Genomic DNA, 24,081 nt, shown 5'->3' on the forward strand with positions numbered 1-24,081 from the left:
CCAAAGGAAGGGTTAGTTTGCGTGCTCATGCAAAATGGAAAGGTAGTCGTGTATAGATCCAGGCAGTTGAAGCCACATGAGCGTAATTACCCAACGCATGATTTGGAATTAGCGGCCGTAGTTTTTTTTTTAAAGCAATGGCGACATTACTTGTATGGGGAACCATTTGAGATTTTCACAGATCACAAGAGCTTGAAGTATCTATTTACACAGAAGGATCTTAAATTGAGACAGAGACGATGGATGGAGTACCTTGAGGATTTCTAGTTCACTCTATCATATCATCCTAGTAAAGCCAATGCAGTGGCAGATTCGCTGAGTTGCAAGAGTAGGGAAATGATAGCTAAATTAGCCAAAAAGGAATGGGTTATGGTTAAGACACTTGATGAATTTGGAATTCAAATAGAGGTTCAAGACGCGAAAGTATACCTTGGTGCACAAAAGTTGATGCCTAAGTTAATAAGTGAGATCATGGAGGCTTAGAAGCACGATCAAGAAGTAGCCTATGTTAAGACACGTCTGGAGTCAGGAGAACCAATGCCCGATTGGGTAATTCACCCTGATGGGAGTTTAAGATATCAAGGTAGATTGTTTGTGCCAAATGACAAGTTGCTTAGGAAAAAAGTACTTAAGGAATGTCATCAGTTTGTGTTTGCATTACATCCAGGAGGAATTAAAATGTACCAAGATTTGAAAAGGCAATATTGGTGGAGCGGAATGAAGAAAGATGTGGCTAGATGTGTTGCAAGGTGTCTAACGTGCCAGCAAGTGAAGACAGAACATCAGAAACCAAGAGGAACGTTGTAACCCCTGCCAATAGCTAAATAGAAATGGGAGCACGTGAGAATGGACTTTGTCACCAGGTTACCTAGGACGCCCAAATGGCGTGATGCTATATGGGTAATAGTGGATCGCCACACTGAGTTAGCACATTTCGTACCCTATAAGATCACCGGCACTTTAGAGTCCATGTGCAAGCTCTACATTGGGGAAATCATTCAACTACACGGAATTCCGGTATGCATTGTATCGGATCGCTATCCACGATTCACCTCTTGTTTTTAGGGAAGTCTGCAAGAAGCTTTGGGCACTGAGTTATGTTTTAGCACCGCTTTTCACTCACAAACGGATGAACAATCCAAGCGCACAATCCAAAAACTTGAAGATATGTTGAGAGTCTGTGTAATGGATTTTAAAAGAAGTTGGGATCGACACCTACCTTTGACTGAATTCGCCCATAACAACAGTTTTCAAGCTAGCATTGGTATGGCGCTTTTTGAAGCATTATATGGTTGACCTTGTAGATCGCCAATTTGTTGGACTAAAGTAGGTGAAGCAAACCTAATAAGACCCGAAATTGTCCTAGAGACTACTAATAAAGTCAAATTGATTCAACAGCGGCTAAAGACTGCTCAAGACAGTCAAAAGAATTATGAGGATATGAAGAGAAGGCCAATGATGTTTGAAGTAGGTGACCACGTGTTCCTAAAAGTGTAACCTAGGCTTGGGATTATATGTTTTGGAAGAAAGGGAAAGCTATCACCACGGTATATCGGACCCTTCGAAATATTAAAGAAAGTGGGTGAAGTGGCATATTGACTAGCTCTACCCCCGTAGATAGCAGGGATACACAACGTCTTTCATGTATCTATGTTACGGAAATACCTCGCCAACCCATTGTACATCATCAGTTGGGAAGGAATCAGTCTCGACAAAGATGTTACCTTTGAAGAAGGACCCATAGCAATATAAGATACTCGACAGAAGAATCCAAGGGGCAAGACGGTTCATTTAGTAAAGGTGCTTTGGCATCATCGAGAAATCGAAGAGTCTACTTGGGAATGCAAGGATTGGATAAAGGTAAACTACCCCCAACTGTTTGAAAATGATGTATAGTTAAATTTCGAGGACGAAATTGTTTTAAAGGGGATAGGTTGTGATGCCCCTGTAAATTTTATTTTCTTGAAAGTCCCCTAGTTTTAAATTATTTCTTTGAAGTCCCTTAGTGTGGACACCCCATTTTTGACGGCCGTTTAAGACTTGGATGATCTTGTAGGTACATCCAGTGGCGAGTCTAATTGCTCACCAAGTGCTTGAAGTCCACGGCGGAACGCCACAGGTTTGAGTTTTCCAAACCCTGCATCTTTTTTGCCTTATCTTTGGACCATGCTTAAGTCCTTTCAGATTGAGGCTGGCGATGGCTTGCCGCCCATTTTTGAGGGCTTCCGGCCATGGCCTTTGGCCTGTTGGCCATTGATGGGCCTGGCCGACCATCAATGTTCCAGCAGATATTTTCTGATATTTTGTGCCAGCTGTTTGCACAGATTGATGCATCTTCTAACATGTGTGTGGCTGGATCTTTGTGAGGGGAATTTGCATCTTCTATATATAGGACCCCCTTTTGCATGTGGGGGGGTTAGAAAATTTTGAAGACAAAAATCCTCTCTCTCTAGAATTTCCTCTCTCTCTTGTTATTTTGTGCCTTAAGTTTAGTTTCTCTACACTTTTGCACTTGAACCCTAAACCGAACACTCTCACCTTGGAACTGAGGTCTCTTGAGGTCCTTTTTGAGCTCTAGAAGAGGATTTTGACTTGATTTAGCTTGTTTTGTTGCTCTAATTACATCTTGTCTTCAAGAGGTATAACACTTGCATTTTAAACTTCTTTTAAATACTTGTTTTGCCATCTTTACATGCTATTTTTGAGCTAGTTTTGACCTCCTAAAATCTCTATTTTTATGGTTTAAAAATGATGGTTTAAGGCCCCTTTTGAGTTAGGGGTGGTTCACCTTTGTTGTTACTTGGCTTGTTAGGCTTTTGTGCCTCTTTTTCAAAGCATTTAAATCAAAATTTTTGGGCATTTAAACTATTGAATCTCGAAGTTTTATTAGTGATAAAAACCATATTTTGAAGTCCAAAATTAGAGGGGCTAGGCCCCCCTTCTTGTTGTCTTGCTTGCATGCCTAGTTGCCTCACAAGTTAGCATGTTTTTGTAGCTTATCTTAGCCTATTTCTAGCATGTTTTTTACCTCTGATTTGGGTTGGTTTGGCTCTGTTTTGGGCTGTTTGTGTTGCATGAGTAGTGTTTTGCATAGTTATAGTGTAAAGGGCTTCACTAGCTTAGTGTTTTGAGCCTTTAAACATGAATTGCATGAGTTGCTTGCATGTTTTAGTGTCATTTCGCACTCCATTTCAGCACTAAAATCTCTATAATCTCCCTATATTCTTCACTCTTTCATTTATTTTGAAAGTGGCTTTTAGCCACTTGTTGGCTTGAGTGTGAAATTGAGTCATCCATGCCTAATGGTTTAATTCCTCCGGAAGTTCATTATCAACGGCATGAGGTCTCTTTCATGCTCAAGGTGCTTGTGGTTTAAGCCCATTTTCAATTAGAGGACACTCACCTTTTGGACTAATCAATTACGGAATGGATTGGTAATCTAAAATGAGTAAACAAAAGTTATAAGTAAAACTTGAGCAAGATAAGGAAGCAGGCATATGTTCAATCGGACGTTAGATTGAACACAAGGAAGATTGGAGCATTTCATACTCAAAGTGATGAAATGAGCCAATCTCCTTGGTCTCCATTGCCCTTGATCACACATGATAAGGTGATGGCCTTGAGTCTTGTTTTTGCATACAATGAAATTGTATTTCTTGGTTCTTTGGCCATTATGCATTGAAAATGCTTGGTTGATGGTTTTGGAGCCAAGAATACCACTCCTTGGAGATGTTTTGATGATAAGGAGTGGTATACAGTACATGCAACTTGTGAAATTACTTCTTTCCTGCCCTGTGTTGTGCTCTTTTACAGCAGAATAAAATTGTTCATCAGTGGCTGACAAGCCACACACTGATGGCAGGTAGCCTTTCACTGATGGCCGGCAGCAGGCATATGGCCGGCAGCCTCCATTAGTGGCCGGCCAGCCACTGATATACTCTCAGAACAATGCCCTTTCAGCATACCAGAATTCAAGTGTGCAAATAGAGGTAGTCAGCAACAAAGCAGTGGCATTCCGGGTGGAAAACAATCTCGCGCATGTGCATTTGATGCGTCTCAAGTTTAACTAGCTAGAACAACATGCCTATTATTATTTTTGAGCTGGTTTTGTACTTAATTAATTTAGTTTAGTTAATTAGCGCAACATGTATTTGATTAGCTTAGATTAGTTAATTGATTGTTGTAATAATTAAGTAGCTTAGCTTTAGCTATTTCTTTATTTTGTTTTGTATTAATTAGCTTAGCTAGTTAGCTTCATTCGGACCCTCCATCGTGAGGGCACAATGTTGTAATAAGTGTGTGTGTGTGTGTGTGTGTGTGCATGTCTTCCAACCCCGCGTCTTTCTCCATTTTATTTAATCGCTTTTGATGGTTAGATTGGGGACATTTTTGACTAGCATACCTTATGCTTGCATGTTTGCATCCATTCATTTGTCTTGCATGCACCGAGGCTCGGCGCGTCATTCAAATTGCATTGCAATTTCAATAATTCTTTGAATACATGTTTCATCGCATGTTATCAAATTGAATCATATGACATATTAGCAGCTGAGCCTATTAATTACATTATTGCATGTGTTGCATTAGGCATCTTGTATAGTTAGGATCATACATTTTTCTAATTAGCTTTTGTTTTGGCTTGGAGTACTTGGTAAGCTTTTACGTTTTAGCATACTTGCATGAGTGTGCATAATGCCATGATAGCATGTTTGCCATGAGGCTATGTTCTTAAATGATTAACTATATGAATGTCTGTGGATGAAGGCTTGTTGTTTGAATTGGAACAATTCAACAAATGTAAGTTTTAAGTCCACTTTATCGTAGCAAAATTTTGTTTTAAGCCCACTTGAGGTGGCAAAATCCGCATCTTTAAGCCCACTTGAGGGTGGCAAATTCAAACCATTTTCGAAAGCAAACATGAGTTGAATTGTTCCAAGTCTTGCGACTAGTCTATACTTGCTTGTGTGCGTCACATAGTAATGTTAGCTAATAACTGGGATAAGAACACATAAGGTTTATAAAAGAACATATCATGATTAGTAGAGGCCGATTTTTGATCGGGCGAGCGGGGATGCTCATTTCAAGACCTTCCCCTCTTGTACCAAAGTTCCCAAGCCGGGGCAACTTTGGTGATGACGGACAGTTGGCCTTTGGCACGAGTCAGGGTTTCCTAAATTTTTCCAAAAATAAAATATTTAGGTGGCGACTCTATAATCTGGAAAAGCAGTCCAATTTTGGCATTATTTGATTTAAAATCGATTTTTCAAAAGGTTTGCTGGATTTGGACTCTTTGGTGTTTATCAATTTCACATTGCACTTTGTGAGACTAGATTCAAAACAGTGGGAGTCCGAACTGTGAGGCCTTCTTTTCAAACCCTTTCCGAAAGGCGGGGGTGAGGAAAAAGACGAGTCCACACTTAGTTTCTTAATTAATTTTAATTTTAACCCTAGGATCAAATACTTGTCCCAATTGAAAACTCACAAACCTTAATCAATTTTAATATCCTAATACTGATTAATTGACTCGCTAAATGTGGAATTACCACTCGAAGACCCTAGATTTTTATGCTTTTCATCACATTCGTCGGTTGACCGTCGTTTTATTCGAAACAAGAAATCCAATCCAAATTAGAATCTCCAATCCTAATTTAATTTAATTCTACACTAAAATAAATGTTCCAAATCATAAATTAAACCCAATGCCCTCACATTTTTATTAAATTACAAATTGACCCCAAACAAGTACCATTATATATATACACTTGTATCCTAAAATCTATTTTATGCATCATACTTTACAATTTCCAACATTTGTACACAAAAAACAATAAATTAAGTCCCTCAAATCACTATTATGGCCGGCCATAGCCTATATAGATACAATGAGTGTACTTTTGAGACAAATTCGCATAAATTAAGGAAAATATCTTTGACCTTAGGTACAAACTTATATATATATATATGTATGTATCTATGCATTGTACTTGTAACTAGGTTGGTTTGATTAAGATAAAACCCTAACTAGATCATGCTTAAGTACTCAATTAAGGCCTCTAATCCTCTACTATTCCATTGAATTCAAACTAAATCCAAAATATCCAATCCAATTCCAACCAATGAACAAAATGGACATTTTGCACCAATTTTCCTATAAAAGAAACCTTACGCTTAGCATTTTGCACACAAGAACAACACACACAGCACAACACACGGCTGAAAAAAAAAAAAAAAAAGAGAGGGAAGAGAGTAAGCTTGGCGGAGGATAAGAGAGAAAGAGAAAGTTGTTAGCAGTTCAATCAAGTCTCAAGTAAGTCACAACACAACTTTCTCTTTCATTTTTCCTTTCAAATACATGCTCTTTGAGGTTCTAAACATTAATTTTAGATTTGTTTTTAATGGTGTTCTTGTGTAAAATATATATATATATATATATATGAAAAGAGTTGAGTCTTGTTCTTCCCTTCTAGTGTTTTCCCTTAATCGATAACAAACTATCTTCTTTTACATCGTTTTCTCAAAATTTCCAAAGACACACCTTCAATTCAAAATTTTGAGTTTAATATATATTATTTAGCATATTTTCATCACAAAACAAGTGAAAAAGTTGGCCTCTTTTCTCACTAAATCTTCTTACTTTGAGTATTGTGCATGAAAAATATGTTTTACATCTAACTTTTGAAATTTCTAGAAAAATGTAGAAAAATCATTTGGATCTAGGTTTTATGTCAAAAGCTTCCTTAAAGTGTTAGCTTTCAAGGAAAATTTGTTTCATTGAAAAAGAGTAAGCGGCTTGTAAGAAAATTCGATTTTTGTAACAGTCAATGAATCTAGACAGCGCTGGAGTGTTTCTTAAATAACTGAAAATCTAGAAAAGCTATCATATTTCTGAAACATGTTTTGAAAACTAGATTAAATTTTTTATGAATCACAGGAAGGCCGAGTTTGGAAAAAAATCTGAAATAGCCCTTTTGAGTATAATCTTTAGGCAGTACTAAATCTGAAAATTCTATTTTCATTGGTGTTTTATGCTCTTGTGTTCATAAATATGCTTATTAATATATGATCATGTCTTGGTATGATATTACACATGTCATGGGTGTATGTATTTTATTTTAGTCCTTTGATGATGCTCACATTATGCAAATTTATTCTTTTGTTACTTGCTTGTACTAACTAACTTAAAACATTATCCCAAACGGAAAACTTAATAGGGTGGTTAATGGGGTTTCGATCACATGAGTATTATTATGAGATGGAGTTATGTACAAATTGAATTGGTTAGCGAGACGTATTCCCTTTTGGAAACAAAATCTTACGCAAGTGGTTTTCGGAACCCTTGAAAGGAGCGGTTGTATTAAGACCCTAGGTATTTGGTGTGAGGAGGGATTTGGGAAAGACCCATTATTACCATCTCTTTTGAGGCCTTGCTGTTGGCACTATGCGGTATGTAACTGTTGGTAGGCATCTGAGGTAAGTTCTGTAACAAAACAGCAAAATGGGGGGTATACCAAATAATCCGTGTCCGATTCTTGTGGTTAGGAGGATGAAATCTCTTTGGGGAATTTCTAAACTACTAACAACTAACCTTGTAACTTGTGCTATTTACTTGAATGTCATGTTCTCTTCTCCTACTGTTGTAATTACTATTGTGTATTAGATTGAGAAAAAGGGACAAGTCTGTGTGCGTTTACTGGGCATTTAAAGCTCATGGTGTATCATGCCAGGTGCCGAAGAAGATCTCACAACAGAAGACGACGAGCCAGAAACCTTCGAAGAATTTTGGCTGTCCTGGAGAAGTTAGAAATGTTCTTTTGTGTTTTGTATAGTCCATCTAAAATTTTATTTTGGGATGTAATGTTGATCGAACTAACTTTTGTAACTATGGATATTTGTAACTATTCTATTATTATTATGTAAGTTGTTTAGGTGGTCTTGTGTCAATGCCTTTTAAGATATGTCGAAAGGGTAGTGCGTTACCTAAGAAAATTGGACTTAGAAGGGGGGCTAGTTTTACTCCTCCGGCGCTCTGGGATCTTTCATTAGTGACTTTTCCTTGACTACAATCCTTAGTGTAGATTTTGGGGCATCACATTTGCCTTCGAGGCAACAAGGGCAGTAAAGAGTTGTTCTTTCTCATCTTTTAAACCAATGATCTCTTGCACCGAAGACTTTAGAACAGAGTCCATCGTTTGAAGCTTCTTCACAACCTCCACCACCTTAACCTCCAAAGCTACCAGTCGAAGTTCCAATTCCTTTACCCTCTCGTCTTGTCACTTAAAGTCTTTAGCTTGTTAGTAGCCTTGATTATTTCATAATGGACACCATGGCCTCATAAATCGAGAACAGACCTTGTAAAACAAACAAAAAAAAGTTTAAGGTTGGCGAGAATTCAAAAAACACCTCGTAGCAGGGTGATGATAAGCATTTACCACTAGAGAAAAGTGTAAAGCTTGTGAGAAGACTGCTATATCTGGCTGTTTGGTGAACTGAGGGGCATCAGTAAGGAGAATGTAGCTACGGATAATTGTAGAAGCCACTTTAGCATTGCCTATAGGCATAAGAGCATTGGTATATGCTGATCCTTTAAGGCGGGCATGAGGATGATCGTGGAGCCGATGACTGCTATTTCTGAGGCAGAAGCTAGAGAAGAAGTTGCAGCAGCAGAAGAATCTGATCGGATCTTTTTCCGGACCTCTGTTGGTTGGTCAGTGGGATGCTTACCCAATCTTTGACGCAAAGATTGGAGAAACGTGTTATCAATAGTAGCTACGACAGGAAAAGGAGGGGAATCATCTACCACTACAATTGGTGATCGTTGGGGCCAATCAGAGGCAGTAAAATCAAAAACAACCTAGGAGGCTGAAGCTGATTCACCAACCTTTTGGCGTTTTCTGGCAGTAGCAATCTCCAAGAAATTCTTCGGGGGCATGATGCATGAAATAGTAGCCTCCGAACTAGATGACTCTTCTTGAGGTTGTTTTTCTTCAGGTGCTACTTCCTCAATATTCTCCCAAAGATGAGGAAGGATGTAAAAATCAAAGCCACTATTAGCACCAAAGTATATACCCTTAGTCGCGATCATGGTATTGTAGTAGGGGATGTAGGAAAGTAGCACGTAGGTTGCCCGACCTTAACCTTGTTGTTCTGGTGGCCCTCTGTACGACCAAGCTTGTTGCAGAAGAGAGAGGTTCACTTGATCTTCCCACTCGCTAGGATGAGAAAAGATCGTAGGAGCTGCAAAAAACAATGGGAAAACATTACTAGACGGAAATCATAAAAGATGATATCATAGGAAAGTGGAAAGACAGAGGATAACCTGGTTGGCCAATGACCTTGGGAATACGTCTGATCCGATCAGTACCATGAGGAAATTCTAATTCCCCTCTACTATGACAAACATATCGTTGACATCTTGCCAGAATCAGGAAGCATCTGAACAAGTTGATGCTTCATTGATCTGGGCTTGAAGTAAAATTTCAACATTTCTTTGGTAGTATATACAAAATTATAGCAATATCTAATCTTGAAAAGGCCTAAATTGATCCTTAACATATTGTTCAAAGCAATTACACCCATAACTATTCTAAAGAAATTAGGCAAAAGTTGGGAATGAGGTACCCTATAGAAATAAAGTACCTCATTGAGGAGAGGATGTAGGGAGAATCGAACTCTCCTCTGGACTATGCTAATCAGAGGGAGAGGAATTCGTTCCTTTGATCCCTCTGTGATACTATCATCAAAAGTAGGAAGACAGACAACAACGTCATCATGAATGCTATGTAGAGTTCTAAACTTCGTAATACTTTCCTCGGACTCAAATAAACATTTCAGGCGATTCATGGTGAAAATAAAGGAAAAACATCAAAAGAAGAAGCAAAAAGAAATTCAAAATCACAAGAAGCAAATGAGAGAAAAAAATTACAAGGATTATAGACTGGAACTTTAGGCGAAGGAGAGAGAGGAATGTGTATAGGGTTTTGAGAGAATGATGAGCAGAGTGGCGAATGGCAAGGGACAACTCCTCAATTGATATGTTAGAAGCGAAATGGCGCATTGAATGACGAAATAGCAAGCACCATCATTAAATTTAAAACCACGGAAAGGACGCGTGTCACGAGAAGAGACGACGACTCGGATTCCAATTAGGCCAGCTACGATGTGTTCGGTAATTCGCCTCGAAAGATCAGCGAAGAGAGGCAATTATGGAGGGGTAAAAACATTAACCCAAAAGCCAGAGGTAAATTTATTGGCCCAAAGCCCAAAGCCCAAGCCCAAGCCCAGCCAAGCAGGACGAATTAAGAGAAAAGCCCAAATCATCGACAGGTCAGTTAGACGGAGAGACAGTGTTATGTGACCAAAGCCTGAGTAAAATCGCCTTTTAGAAGGAGATCTGTAGAATGCAGGGATGCCCTTAGATCTAAACATAATTAATGGTGAGGATCGCAATAAACAGAGATAGGGGCATAGGCCCAACCTACTCAAACGACACAACCATCCGATGAACTTAATCAGACAGATGGAGCAATCAGCAAGTTAGCCACAAATGCCTGATATAATCTAAGCCGCACACAACAAGATGATCCAATGATAAAGGATCAAAGCAACCTGACCATTTGTCCGACCAAAGCCTAGCAGTAACCAAAGCCCTTAGATTAAGATGCTAATCCAACAGCCAAGGCCCAAGACAATAACACTATAAAAGAAAGAGTAAGGAAAAGCGAAAGAGGTAACACAAAAGAAAAATAAATCTTGCTTCTTAACCAAATACTATATGGCTGGTGATATTTCTGACCTAATCGTCGGAGGGACCTCTCAACCATCCCTGGTCGGGAGTGACCATTGGCGAGTTGGTTTCTCTTTGCAGAGTAAATGAAGGAGCACCTCATCTTGCTTTCCTCGCGGAGAAGATTTCTACCTTCCACAGGTGGGGAAGAGTATTTTTTTTTATCTGAACTCTACTCGACCAACAAATATAATAATAAAAAAATAATAATATTACATTTATCTATAATATATTGTTGAATTTTTATAATATATATGTAATACCTATTGAGTTTTTATTATGTTATATATATATAATATAATTAATATATATATAATATATAACATTTTTTAATCATAAATAATAATTTTTAGTTTTAATTATTAAATTTTAATATTATTGTTAAATTTCTTATTGAGTTGCGAATCAGATATGATTGGGGGTGGGGGTTATATTTGCAGGTTTGGATGGGAATGGAGATAGGGATGGGAATGAGGGTGGAAGAGAGTTTGTTGAGGGTCAAGTCGGGGGTGGAGGCAAGCGACAAAAATGGGAGTGGGGGTAGGGTGGGGACCCCTGATCCATACCTTACCCATTACCATTCCTAACTACATCTCACCAATTTTGGAACCACTACAAGAAAAGTAGGCTTAAAAGACGGAAGCATTTGCGACAGCACACTTGCCATCTCAAAAAATGACTTTTTGCAACGGCACAACTAGCTGTCGCGAAAAAAATGAGTTTTTGCGACGACACAATTTGTTGTAGCGAAAAAGATAGGTTTTTGCGACGGCACAATTTACTGTCGCGAAAAAATAGAGTATTTGTGATGGCAAAAAATGCTGTCGCGAAAAAGGAAAGTATTTTCGACGGCATAAATTGTTGTCGTAAAAAAAAGAGAGTATTTGCGACGGCAGAGATTGCTGTTGTGAAAAAATAGAGATTTTGCGACGGCACCAGCTGTTGTCACAAAAAAAAAAAAAAGAGTGAGTTTTTTGCCACTGTAATAGGTACCGTTGCAAAAAAAAAGTAAAAAAAAAAAATATTCAATGTGTTTTGTTTCAATTTTCTGAAAACTGAGTTTTTTTTTTCGTATTTTTTAGTTTTTAGTTAATATTTTTTAAATTTTAAGTAATTTTTTTTTACTTTTTTAGATGCATCTTACTTAGATATATCTAAATAGTAAAATATTTGTGAAAAAATATTTTAAAAAATTAATAAACACACAAAAAATACGAAAAATGTACTAAATTTTCGTTTTTTTTTTGTATTTTTTTGGTACTTAGTGTATTTTTTAAATATTTTTTTCACAAATATTATATTTTTTTAAGTGTATTTATGTTGGGTGTGTCTAAATTTTTTTTAAAAATTGCTTAAAATATTAAAAAAAAATTCATTGAAAATATTAAAATACGAAAAATAAAAAAGTAGAATTTTCTGAAAATTATTTTCTGAAAACTGGAACCAAACATTATGGCTTTGAGACGGCTTCATATATATACAATCACAAAATGGTTTGAATAAATGTAAAGGTATTTTTCTGTCGCAAAAAAAAATTAAAAAAAAAGACGTTGTCTTACTCTTTTGATATAATTTCTCTTTTCACCCATTTTTTCATCTTCCTCTCTCCCTATTTCTGTCTCTGTCTTTGTCTCTATCTCTCTCTTCTCTTTCTCTCTCTCACTCATTCTTCTTCTCTCTCTTTCTCTCTCTATGTGTCTCTTGCTCATCTCTCATCTCTCTATCTCTCTCATCTTTCTTCTCTCTCTATCTCTTTTGCTCATCTCTCTTCTCTCTATCTCTCTCTGTCTCTCTCACTCATCTCTCTTCTCTCTATGTTTCTCTTTTTTTTTTGCTCATCTCTCTTCTCTCTATCTCTCTCTGTCTCTCTCACTCATCTCTCTTCTCTCTATGTTTCTCTTTTTTTCTATGTCTCTTTCTCATTGATCTCTTTTCACTCTCTTTCTCTTTCTTTTTGTCTACCTCCCGCTCATCTCTTGTTTCTCTTTCTTTTTCTATCTCTGTCTATCTCTTTCTCTCTCTTTCACTCATCACTCTTCTCTCTCTGTCTACCTGTCTGTTTGTCTGTCTGTCTCTCTCCTCCACTGTGTTCACCTTGTTCACTCTCTCCCTCATCTCTTCTATATTTACCGAGCTCTCTCTCGATTTATCAATCTACTACAAGAAAATGCACTTTTAGCGATCACTTTGTCTCTCTCTCTCTCTCTCGCTCATCACTCTTTCTCTGTCTCTTTTCTCTATCTATCTTTCACTCATCTCTCTCTCTCACCACCTATCTCCTTTACTATTTTCACCACTACTGCAAATGCCATTCCACTACCACCACTACTATCACTGTTGCCACTCTACCTATATGACTACCATTACTACCACCATCGCCACCACTCCACTACCACCACCACCATTACTGCCATTATTACTACCATTACCTCTCCTCCATAATCGCCACTCCATCTCCTCTACCACTACCACTACCACTACCACTACCACAACTTTACCTCTAATCTCTTTCGCCATCACCATCACCACCACCACCACCACCACCACCACCATTACCTATTATCCACCACTTTCACCACTACTGCCGCTCCCTCTCCTCAACCACAAAAAATTAGTTCCTAATTTTTAGTAACCAAAAAAAATGAGCAGCAGAAAAATATTTTTCATTGACCACAAAAAATTAACTTTATTTTAACGAAAAATATTTTTCATTAAAATATTACCTCTACTTCTACCAAATAAAAAAAAATAATCATTAAAAAAATGAAATGAAAAAAAAAAAAAAATCATTAACTACAAAAAAGTAAATTTATTTTAATAAAAAATAAATAAAATGATATAGTTCACACCACCTATCCTAAGGCCCCGTTTGGGAACAGGCTAATTTAGTAATTTTTTAGCTATTTGGTTAAAATATGAGCTAAAAAAAACTAGTATATTTGGGATGACTTTTTGACTTTTTACAAAAAGATGTGCAAAAAGTAGAGAAATTTTTTTTTTTTAATTTTTTGGTATGAGTTGTTAATTTTTTTAATTTTTTAATAACCTTTTAACTTTTTTAACTAAACCGGCCCTTCCCAAACGAGGCCTAACTTTTTGACTTTTTTCGATTCTCCTAGGTCCCCTCCATGTACGTCCCTCCAATTCAACCCGTCGGCCGTGGTGCTTACGAGATCGTTTGGTAACCCCCTCTTTCTCTCTTTCTTCTTCTTCTCACTCTCTCTCTCTCTCTCACTCTCACTATATATATATACATGTATGATATATGTGTGTGTGTGCTTGTGTAATAAAATGAAAGACAACTCGGTTTGAACAGAGGGTATGCGAAAATAAAAAATTCGGGGAAATTGTGATTGTAAATATAATTTTGTTTAATTAAAAATTTTAAAAAAAATCTGTAAAACTTCAAAACTCATGTTCATTCTGCTTTACTGAGTTTTCTTGGCAACCAAACTGACCGTATTTGCTTCGAAATGCCAATTTGTAACGTGACATCGAGGTTCAGTTGGAATTTTTTGTTTCTATTTTGGATTTAGTATGGACTGAAGAATAGAAAAATGATCTCTTTTCCGTTTCAACTTCCCAAGTTTCTTAGGGAGTGAACAGAGCTTAAATGATTCAATGATGCTATTTTCACTTCCAAGTTCCAAATGCCATTTTGAGATGCGATTTGATATAATGCCAACATATCGGTTTAAAAAGATAAAGGTAACTCATTCAGTTATCTCATTATAACTCTACTTAAAGATGATATGGTAAGTTAAATCAAAATTGCTCTTCTTAGTGTACAATGGTTATGCTTGACCTTTTTTAACCAATACCGTTATAGTTTTGTTTAAGTTGCATACTTAAATCTAATCCATTGGTCAATACTACAATCGGTGAGTGTGATTTTGAAGCTTATTACCTATTTAAGATGCAAGGAATTGTGTTATTTGTTGCAGAGACATACAATTCTAATGGTCAGTGTTTATATGCATCACACCCAAGATGTTTCTGCCTCAGTATTTACAAATCTCTTTTTCTCTCTACAGATCCTCTACAAACTATGCAATCATAAATTGATGCATTTCATGCCAAGTTTGTGTTTAGTTTCTATTTTAAAACATGATCAATTATGTCAACAAAGGCATTAGCCATTGTTGTGATAAATAACTCAAGATTTATAGAGGAGAGTAAGGAGAATAAATGTCAGACCCCTATTTTCTGGATGCTTTTATGTTTTGCTATGAGTTTGAGATGATTTAACTGACTACTATTGTGTAGGTCATTAAAATTAAGGCTATTATACGGCCACTAGAGAAAGATGAGTTCAATGATGTGTATATTGCATATGAACTTATGGATACCGATCTACATCAAATAATACGCTCTTCCCAGGAACTCACAGATGATCATTGTCAGGTAGCTTTTTCATATGATTTACTCTCTCGTAAAAGGTGCTCACTATTGATTATTGAGACTTGTGAACTATGCTTGTAACTCTACAGTGTGTTAAATTCAACACATCCAGATACAATAAATCACATAAAGTTAATATTATATATATAAACATGTACCATGTATCTGAAAATAGGGTGAGATCTAGTTTCAGATCCTTTATAAGCCTATCTGTCCAATAATTTTTCATTTGAGTTGCACGAATCCATCAATTCTTGTGTTTGTGCAACTAAAATTAAAAGTGAGTTATGTCTAGCAGAATTGACCTGGAAGGCTAACCATGTAGGCTGTAGGTGAGGTCCAGCTTACTAAAATATATATCATGCAACATTAATGAGGTTTTTGTCATAATTATTGAGCAAGTTGCTTTACTGCTCATGAAGTTTCTCTATGTAGGTGTTCTTGTTTAATTTGTTATCACTACAAGAATTTACACATTTGCCGATCACTTTTGCCGACCAAAAAAATTTTGGTCGCAAAAAAATAACATTTGCCGACCAAATTAAAATTTCGTAGCTAAAATTTTTTTCTATTACCGACCAAATTTTTTTTGTTGCAAATAAGTAATTTTTGGCGACCAAATTACAAATTTTGTCGCCAAAAATCTGGGCAGGAGAATAAAAGCTGGGCTGGAGCTGAATGATCTTTCAGCGACCAATATAATTTGGTCGCTGATACCAAAACGACGTCGTTTTGGTATCTAAATTCCCATACAGACATCAGCCGACCAAAAAAATTGGTAGGGGATAATTTACTAATTCAAACACATAAATCCTAAAATACGCGCCTCTTTCACACACCTCAGTCGAATTCGATCAAAGCTCAGTTGCGCCAATCGACCTTGCCGTCCGTCTGCGCCGCCGTCAGTCTTCGCCATTTCTGATTCATCTAGGTATTTTTTTTCAACTTATATCCGTCAAGGTGACGATCGATGTGGAACAGAACTGTGTTAGTGTTTACAACAATGGGGATGGTGTTCCAGTGGAGATTCATCAGGAGGAAGGGGTTTATGTGCCCGAGATGATCTTCGGGCACCTCCTGACGAGTAGTAATTACGACGATTTGACGAAGAAGACGACTGGTGGGAGGAACGGGTACGGAGCAAAGCTTACGAATATATTTTCGACGGAGTTTGTGATCGAGACTGCGGATGGGAAGAGGCAAAAGAAGTACAAGCAGGTATATACAGATTTGTGATTTTTTTTTTTTTGTAATTTTAATGGCCGTTCTTGGTTTTGAAATCTTGGGTTGGGTGTATTGATTTAGGGTTTTGAGTGTTTTTGTGTAATGGATATATATGCTGTTTTAGATTTTTTAATGTGGCCCTTGATTGCTTGTTGAATTTGAGAAAGGTTATTTACAGATCTAGGGTTTTGGTAACTTCAGGATTTGGGGTTTTATTTTCGAATTATAATTCTTAAATCTTTGTCTGCGAATTACTATTATTGATTAGGGTCACTTCAAATTTTTCTTTGTTGGATCTTGGGGTTTTCCTGATACTTTGAGGGATGCTTTGCAATTATTGATGTTTGGATGTTTATCTATACAATGCAGGCATATCTTTACTTTAGGGTCAATGAAGATGGCAAGTTCTATTTTATTTTATTTTATTTTTTAAAAATTCTGGTTATTGATTATCCTATCCGATCCAATTCAATAGAAATAAACTAGGGACTTTGACTACAGAGCACTTGGATTTTTAATTTTGAAGTTTTTCATGTGGAATTTAGGTTTCTGTTAGGGTTCTGTTATTGGTATGTTGTTCTAATGTGTCTGAAACTTAGAATGTGGCATTTCCTTACCTTTCCTGTTTCCAACTCTCAGCTATACCACACAAATTTTTCTGATAGATAAGATTTAGCTCATAATTTTTTTGATAAATAAAGATTACACTCTATTCAAAACTAAGACATATAATTTAGGTCATAAATTTTACACAAATGTCAATGTGTAGTGGTTAAAAAATTTCTTGTCCTAAGGAATACTGGATACGTAAGTTGTCCATCTTCACTACAGATGTGACTGTGTGTGGCATCTTCATCCAAATTCACTAATCACCTTTTTCTTCTTTACTGGACCAAGTCTGTGAAAACCAGGAAAGTTGCCAGAAAAAATATACAAGAGCCAATTATGGTTACTATGAAATTCTAACTTCCATCTTAGAATTATTGAAATGTGCTGTTCTTCCTTTTTTTCTCCTCGAATATTTGTGTGCACATCCATGGTGCAAGATAAGTTAAGAAATTAAAGAATCAACAAATGGTATGAACAAAATATCAAAATACACCAATCCCATGTGCAACCTCTCAAGAAATTGATACATTAATTCTATGAATAAAAAGTACAACATATATAAAATACCTCAAGTAGCATGTGAAGAAGTAGAAAGGAAAAAAAATCCCAACAAATTGAGAGAGCCAACAACTATTGGAAGCCCTTCCCATTACTTCAAAAAGAGAAGAAAAAAAAATGCTTACCACTTATTGCTAGTAATTTTGTACTAATAAGCTTGATTGCTTCAAATCGCTTATATAAGCACATTAATTGTTCAGGCAATGATAATAAGAACAGAACAAAATATAGCAGCACTCTCAACCCATGCCATGATAATTTATATATGTGCACATACATGTATGTATTTATAGATATATACCTTCACATTTGTGTGGCCGGTGAATGAGTGAAGAGGACTGTCAAGAACCCGGGATGAGGCCATTGACAAATCCCAAGCTTCAGTGTGTTGTCTGTCGATGCAAAAACAAGATTTGTTGAATCTATGAACTTCACGTAGCTCACAGTTTTGTTGTGTCCAATCATTGTACACAGTGGCATTTTTGTGTTACGGAGATCATAGTAATAAATTCTATGATCTGCTGAACCAAATGCAAGGTAACAACAATCCATCAACTAACAACAGTAGCTGAAATGTTGAAGGTGATTGCTCACATCTGTGGGTTTTAGTCTCAACTCAAAGGAGTTAGGGATAGAAGGAAATAAATAATATCTGACATCTGGTGAGTGATTGTGTTCATCAATAGAGGTTAGTTTTAATTCACCTACTTGGGAATACCGTGCGTGTAACTAAAAGCAGAAGGTGGCCGACTATAAATTGGTCTTTTTATGTGGGTTTCTATAATTTTTAAAAGGGACCACTTAGGCCACATTAAGTAACATTCATATAGTTATATGGGCTTATAAGAAGTGGGTAGCATTTCTAAATTTAGATAGTAATCGTCTACGAAGCATGGACACGACCTCATTAAGTAACATTAAGTAACATTCAGTAACATTAAGTAGGCCACATTAAGTAACATTCATAGTAATCGTCTACGAAGCCATCGACCTCGACCTCCATCCAGTCGACTTCGACCACCGTAAGCCTCTCTCTCTCTCTCTCTCTTGCCTTCCCTCTCGCTCGCGTCTCTCGTTCTCTCTCTCTTGCTCTCCCTGATTAATATGTATAATATATATATATATATATATATGTATGTATTTATTTAATATTAATAAAAAAAACATCTTATATAGATTGAGAGTCTTAATATTTTTGGCCTTTACTTCCCCTAACTGATAGCACAATGGGTTGTCATTAGCATGACCCCAATCTGTTACTATTGATTTGCAGATACTGTGCGTAAAGAAGCAGCCACAATAACAGCTGTATTTCCTTCTCCGAAAGATGTTATGTCGATTTTGGTTCAGGTATTCTGACAAGGAGTCCCTTCTTTTGTCCTTTATGGGTTTCATGACAGTGGACTTGGATGAAGTTTAGATACCAGGATCATAATTGGTTGGCAGTTTCATAATTTTGACCAGTTTCTGTGCTTGTATGCAGCGAGTTTTGGAGCAGCGACTTACAACACTTCTTGACAAATTGTTGATAAAACCATCTCTCGTTAACCCACCTACTATGGAAGAAGGCGGACTTCTATTGGTGAGTTGAATAATTGTTAATGTTTTTGTTCTTCCTTAACCCCATTGTCCATTTGAAGATAAAGTTGGATTGTGATTTCATTTGTATTCCCCTGAGGTTACAGTATCTTAGAATGCTAGCAGTGGCATATGAGAAGACACAGGAACTTGCTAGAGAGCTACATGCTGTTGGGTGTGGTGATTTGGATGTTGAAGGTAAGAATTAAATTAAGCAAAACACTGTTAACTTTCTTTTGTATTGATCACCTAAACTTCTTGTTCAACGCTAGATTGCAAAGTTAATTAAGTAGTGATAAATAGTAGGAAGCTTTCTCGATTGAATTTACAAGAAATCCTCAGTGATAGAACCCCCTGTGCCAGGGCAACTAGTACGTGGACAAGCAGAACACCCCAATCCATTGACTTGTCAGGGGTCTGACCTTTTCATCCCTCTTCCCTAATAAAATATAATGGTGAGAATTAATTGCTTTAAGTTCTTTGTGTTTTTCTTTATGCATAATGGTGACTATCTGTTATACTTTCATATTTTGAACTTTCCAATTCCATTTGTTGACTGCAATTTTTCATTTTTATAAAAAAAAAAGAGGATGTTACAAACATCTTAAATGCAATGTTTTATACCCAGAAAGTTGAAGTCTGGTTTAAAACCCACCTTCACTTGTTAATATCTATCCATTGCCTAGCATGCACTTTCATATGCACACACTGAAAGAAAGAAAACAATGTTGTACATGTACAGTGTCTTAAAAAGGTACAGGCACCAATTTATGGTTTATTGTATGAACTTGTGCTCTTTTCCTTAATAGAACAAATTGAAAAATTCACACTTTAAAAAGAAAGGAGCAAATTTTATACCCCAAAACTTGCTTAATATGAAAATCCACTTAGAAAGATTTGTTCGTCGATTCTTCTTTTTAAGTTTAAAATTTGAAGTTTTTATGCGAGTATTCTCGCAGTTTGACCTTAAAACCCTAAATCAAGTGTGACTTATATACTTGTAATTTGAAAATTCTGCTTCAAATAAAAATCAATTCATGATTTTCATAATTGTTCTCCAAAGAGTGTGGGTAATAAAGGAGAACTGGAAAAAAGAAAAAGAAAATGGGTACTAAAAATTGGAAAACAAAACAAACAGTGTGGGTAAAGGAGTTTCAATTTTGTGTATTGCAAATTTTATTGAATGTTAGTGCTCTTGGAAATTAAAACATTTATCAAAATCCAAGTTGGCTTTATATATTAGTGCTCCTGGAAAGTTGTTTGTAACTTTTGTTTGGGTCTTTAGTCACTTTATTATAGTTAAATTATTAAATAAATTCAATAATATAAATATTGACATATAGTTTTAAATGTTAACTTCAAAGTATTTTAGAATGATTATGGTGAAGTGAAATAGTGGATTTTACCATGTATATGTATGTATATACACATCTCTACTGGTTTGAATTTACCACATGAATTCAAGTTGAAATTTTCTCGATTTTTGCTTTTTCTAAATTAATCAATGTCCAACATGTAATTTTCTAAATGGCAATTTGGATTTCTTATTTAATCATTACATGATCTTACCAGTTAATTTTATCCATAAAGGTGCATTTTATTCGCTAAATCTTTAATTTTATTGTTATCTTATATATATATATATATATATATGTATGTATATGTGTGTATGTCTCTAACTATGCATCTGAATATGATTGTTTTCCTTGTTTTGATGATTTACATGATCATAACAGGTTACTCCATTCATGATTATAAGTGCACATTTCTTTCTCATTCCCATTCTTGTGAATTTTCTTTGCTTTTATGTTTTTAATATTTTCAAAAATAGACCCATTCTTTGTTTGTAATTTGCATATATCTGCAATGAAGGAATTGAAAGGTCCTCGTTCTAGAAATCTATAGGCCTTGATAGTACATCAAAACCCTTGGTATGTCTTCTTTGTGTGGTGTCATTGGTGCTACTCAATTGTTTTACATTCTTCTTTTTCATGTACTTTTGCCTTTCTTTTTCCTTGGTTGCTTTAAATTCAGAACCTTACATTAGCTCAAAAAGCAAAATTGTGTATGAGGCTTACTCTTTGTTTAGTTTTTTTGGGTGTCTATTTTATGTTCTGACGTGGTTGCCCATAGAAAGGCGAGGCAAACTAGTTCTTTACAAAATTTAGAATTCGAGGTGTTGATGCTTTAAAATCACCAAACGGTGTCGGATTAGCACGAAACTTGGCACGCATGACTGTTTAGGCATGAGAGATTTGTGGGAGAAGATAGGACTCGAATCGGGTTCTCGGTTTGGGAGTTAGAGTGGAATTTTGGTCTAGGCAAACTAGTTCTGTAAGAAACTTAGAATTCGAGGTGTTGACGCCCCAAAATACCAAACGGTGTCGAATTAGCACGAAACATGGCACACATGACCCCCTTGGCACGAGAGACTTGTGGGAGACGATGAGACTCGAATCGGGTTCCCGATTTGGGAGTTAGAGTCGGATTTCAGTCTAGGCAAACTAGTTTATTAAGAAACTTAGAATTCGAGGTGTTGACACCCTAAAATCACCAAACAACGTTGGATTAGGACGAAACTTGGCACACACGACCGCCTTGGAACGAAAGACTTGTGGGAGAAGACGGGACTCGAATCGGGTTCCCAGTTTGGGAGTTAGAGTTAGATTTCGGTTTAGGCAAACTAGTCCCTTAAGAAACTTAGAATTCGAGGTGTTGATGTCCCAAAATCACCAAACGACGTTGGATTAGCATGAAAAATAGCACACACCACCACCTAGGCACGAGAGACTTGTGGGAGAAGACGAGACTCGAATCGGGTTCTCGGTTTGGGAATTAGAGCTGGATTTCACTCTAGACAAACTAGTTGAAACTTAGAATTTGAGGTGTTGACGTCCCAAAATCACCAAACGACATCGGAGTAGCACGAAACTTGGCACACACGACCGCCTAGGCACGAGAGACTTGTGGGAGAAGACGGGACTCGAATCGGATTCTCAGTTTGGAAGTTAGAACCGGATTTCACTTTAGACAAGTTAGTTTCTTAAGAAACTTAGAATTCGAGGTGTTAACGCCCCAAAATCACCAAAGGGCATCAGAGTAGCAAGAAACTTGGCACACACGACCGTCTAGGCACGAGAGACTTGTGGGAGAAGACGGGACTGGAATCGAATTCCCGGTTTGAGAGTTAGAGCTGGATTTTACTCTAGGCAAACTAGTTTCTTAAGAAACTTAGAATTCGAGGTGTTGACGCCCCAAAATCACCAAATGGTGTCGGAGTAGCACGAAACTTGGTATACATGACCACCTAGGCACGAGAGACTTGTGGGAGAAGATGAGACTCGAATCGGATTCCCGATTTGGGAGTTGGAGCCGGATTTCACTCTAGACAAACTAGTTTTTTAAAAAACGACGTTGGAGTAGCATGAAACTTGGCACACACAACTGCCTAGGCATGAGAGACTTGTGGGAGAAGACGAGACTCGAATCGGATTCTCGGTTTGGGAGTTAGAGTCGGATTTCACTCTAGGCAAACTAGTTTCTTAAGAAACTTAGAATTCGAGGTGTTAACGCCCCAAAATCACCAAACAGTGTCGGAGTAGCACGAAACTTGGCACACACGTCTGCCTAGGCACGAGAGACTAGTGGGAGAAGACATGACTCGAATCGGATTTTCGGTTTGGGAGTTAGAGCCAGATTTCGATCTAGGCAAAATTATTTACTTAATTATCTTTATAATTGTGTAGTAATTAAATTTTTATATTTTTTTGTAATTAACATATTAACACATAATTATATTGTCACTAATTACTTTTATTTTTTGTTTTTAGATATTTTCCGAGTAGGAGTTTGCTTCTTGTGGAATGCATGTATGTGAAAAATGCGACTAACTTTTGTTTTTGTTACCCACGGAGAATGATGAGGAAAACTTTTAATTTTGGTTTATGTCATTTTGAATTATGAACAACGTTATGTATTTAAACATCATATATGTATTATGGAACATTATGTAGTGGGGTAATTTTGTTGTTGTGTAGTTATGGATGCAAGAATGTTTTTATTATGGAGAAATTGTTATTCTATACAGGAATTTTTATATTATTATGCAATTACTGGTTTCTTTTCAATTGTTTTTCATTTAATATAGGTAATTTTAATATTTTTAATAAGTATATTGCAGTTTTTTTTTTTTTTTTGACGGCACCATACCGTCGCAAAAAAAAAAAGAGGGTAATTTTAATATTTTTAATAATTATATATATATATATATATATTTTGCGACGGCACACACTGTCGCAAAAAAAAAAAACACAATTTGCGATAGCATTACTTGGGGTCTCAAATAAGACTTTTAGCGACGGTAAAATATTGCCGTCGCAAAATTTCTCACTTTTTTACATATTATTGGCGATAGTGAAATGCTGTCGCAAAAAACAACAATTGCCGTCACAAAAAAAAGGTGACGATATCATGCCGTCTCTAAAAAGTTTTTGCAACGCCCTCTGTTGTAACATCCCTTTTGCTGTTGCTAAAAGTTTTTTGAGACGACATTAGGAGTATTAGCGATGGCATTTTGCCGTGCCGTTGCAAAAACTTGAATTTTTTTGTAGTGAACTTTAATACCAATCCTTAATGACATGACAAAAATTTATTGGATAATTTTTATATTTTAATGGGATTCCCAATTGATGTGACTTAGGATACATCAATAGGGGTTGATTTGGGGATCCAAAATTAGTGGTCGAAAACATTTTCTTTTAAAAACTAACAAAATATGTAATTTTTTTTTAAAAATTTGGTAATAAATTTAATTTAAGAATTGTTCAAGGCGTTAGGTCTCATGGATATATATATATATATATATTGAGAAAGTACACTTTTTGTGACGTATTGTGGTGATAAGTACATTTTATTATTTTGGAGGGTAT

At 36.4% G+C, this 24,081-nt stretch overlaps 1 protein-coding gene across 2 annotated transcripts; it reads left to right on the top strand.

Annotated features, from left to right (window-relative positions):
• The first annotated feature begins 13,886 nt into the window (after nucleotides 1–13,886).
• Nucleotides 13,887–23,237, top strand: LOC114307463 (exocyst complex component SEC10a). 2 transcript variants are annotated; one of them, XM_082885623.1, is made up of 8 exons: nucleotides 13,887–13,964; nucleotides 15,050–15,187; nucleotides 16,029–16,402; nucleotides 18,849–18,925; nucleotides 19,059–19,157; nucleotides 19,261–19,351; nucleotides 19,517–19,608; nucleotides 22,984–23,237. In XM_082885623.1, the coding sequence occupies exons 4-7, from the start codon at nucleotides 18,908–18,910 to the stop codon at nucleotides 19,594–19,596; spliced, it is 288 nt and encodes a 95-aa protein (XP_082741749.1). In that variant the 5' UTR covers nucleotides 13,887–13,964; nucleotides 15,050–15,187; nucleotides 16,029–16,402; nucleotides 18,849–18,907; the 3' UTR covers nucleotides 19,597–19,608; nucleotides 22,984–23,237. The 2 variants fall into 2 exon arrangements, with proteins under 2 accessions (XP_082741749.1, XP_082741753.1); XM_082885627.1 differs by lacking the exon at nucleotides 16,029–16,402.
• The last annotated feature ends 844 nt before the right edge of the window (nucleotides 23,238–24,081 follow it).

The sequence above is a fragment of the Camellia sinensis genome, chromosome 1 (genome assembly GCF_055761805.1).
Source record: "Camellia sinensis isolate YWXY chromosome 1, ASM5576180v1, whole genome shotgun sequence".
NCBI classification, from domain to species: domain Eukaryota; kingdom Viridiplantae; phylum Streptophyta; class Magnoliopsida; order Ericales; family Theaceae; genus Camellia; species Camellia sinensis.

Excerpts from the sequence above, each read along its gene's own strand:
- LOC114307463 (XM_082885623.1), top strand. Across the intron at positions 19,158-19,260 it reads AAGAAGGCGGACTTCTATTG|TATCTTAGAATGCTAGCAGT; the intron begins GTGAGTTGAATA and ends CTGAGGTTACAG. Across the intron at positions 19,352-19,516 it reads TGGTGATTTGGATGTTGAAG|GGCAACTAGTACGTGGACAA; the intron begins GTAAGAATTAAA and ends CCCCTGTGCCAG.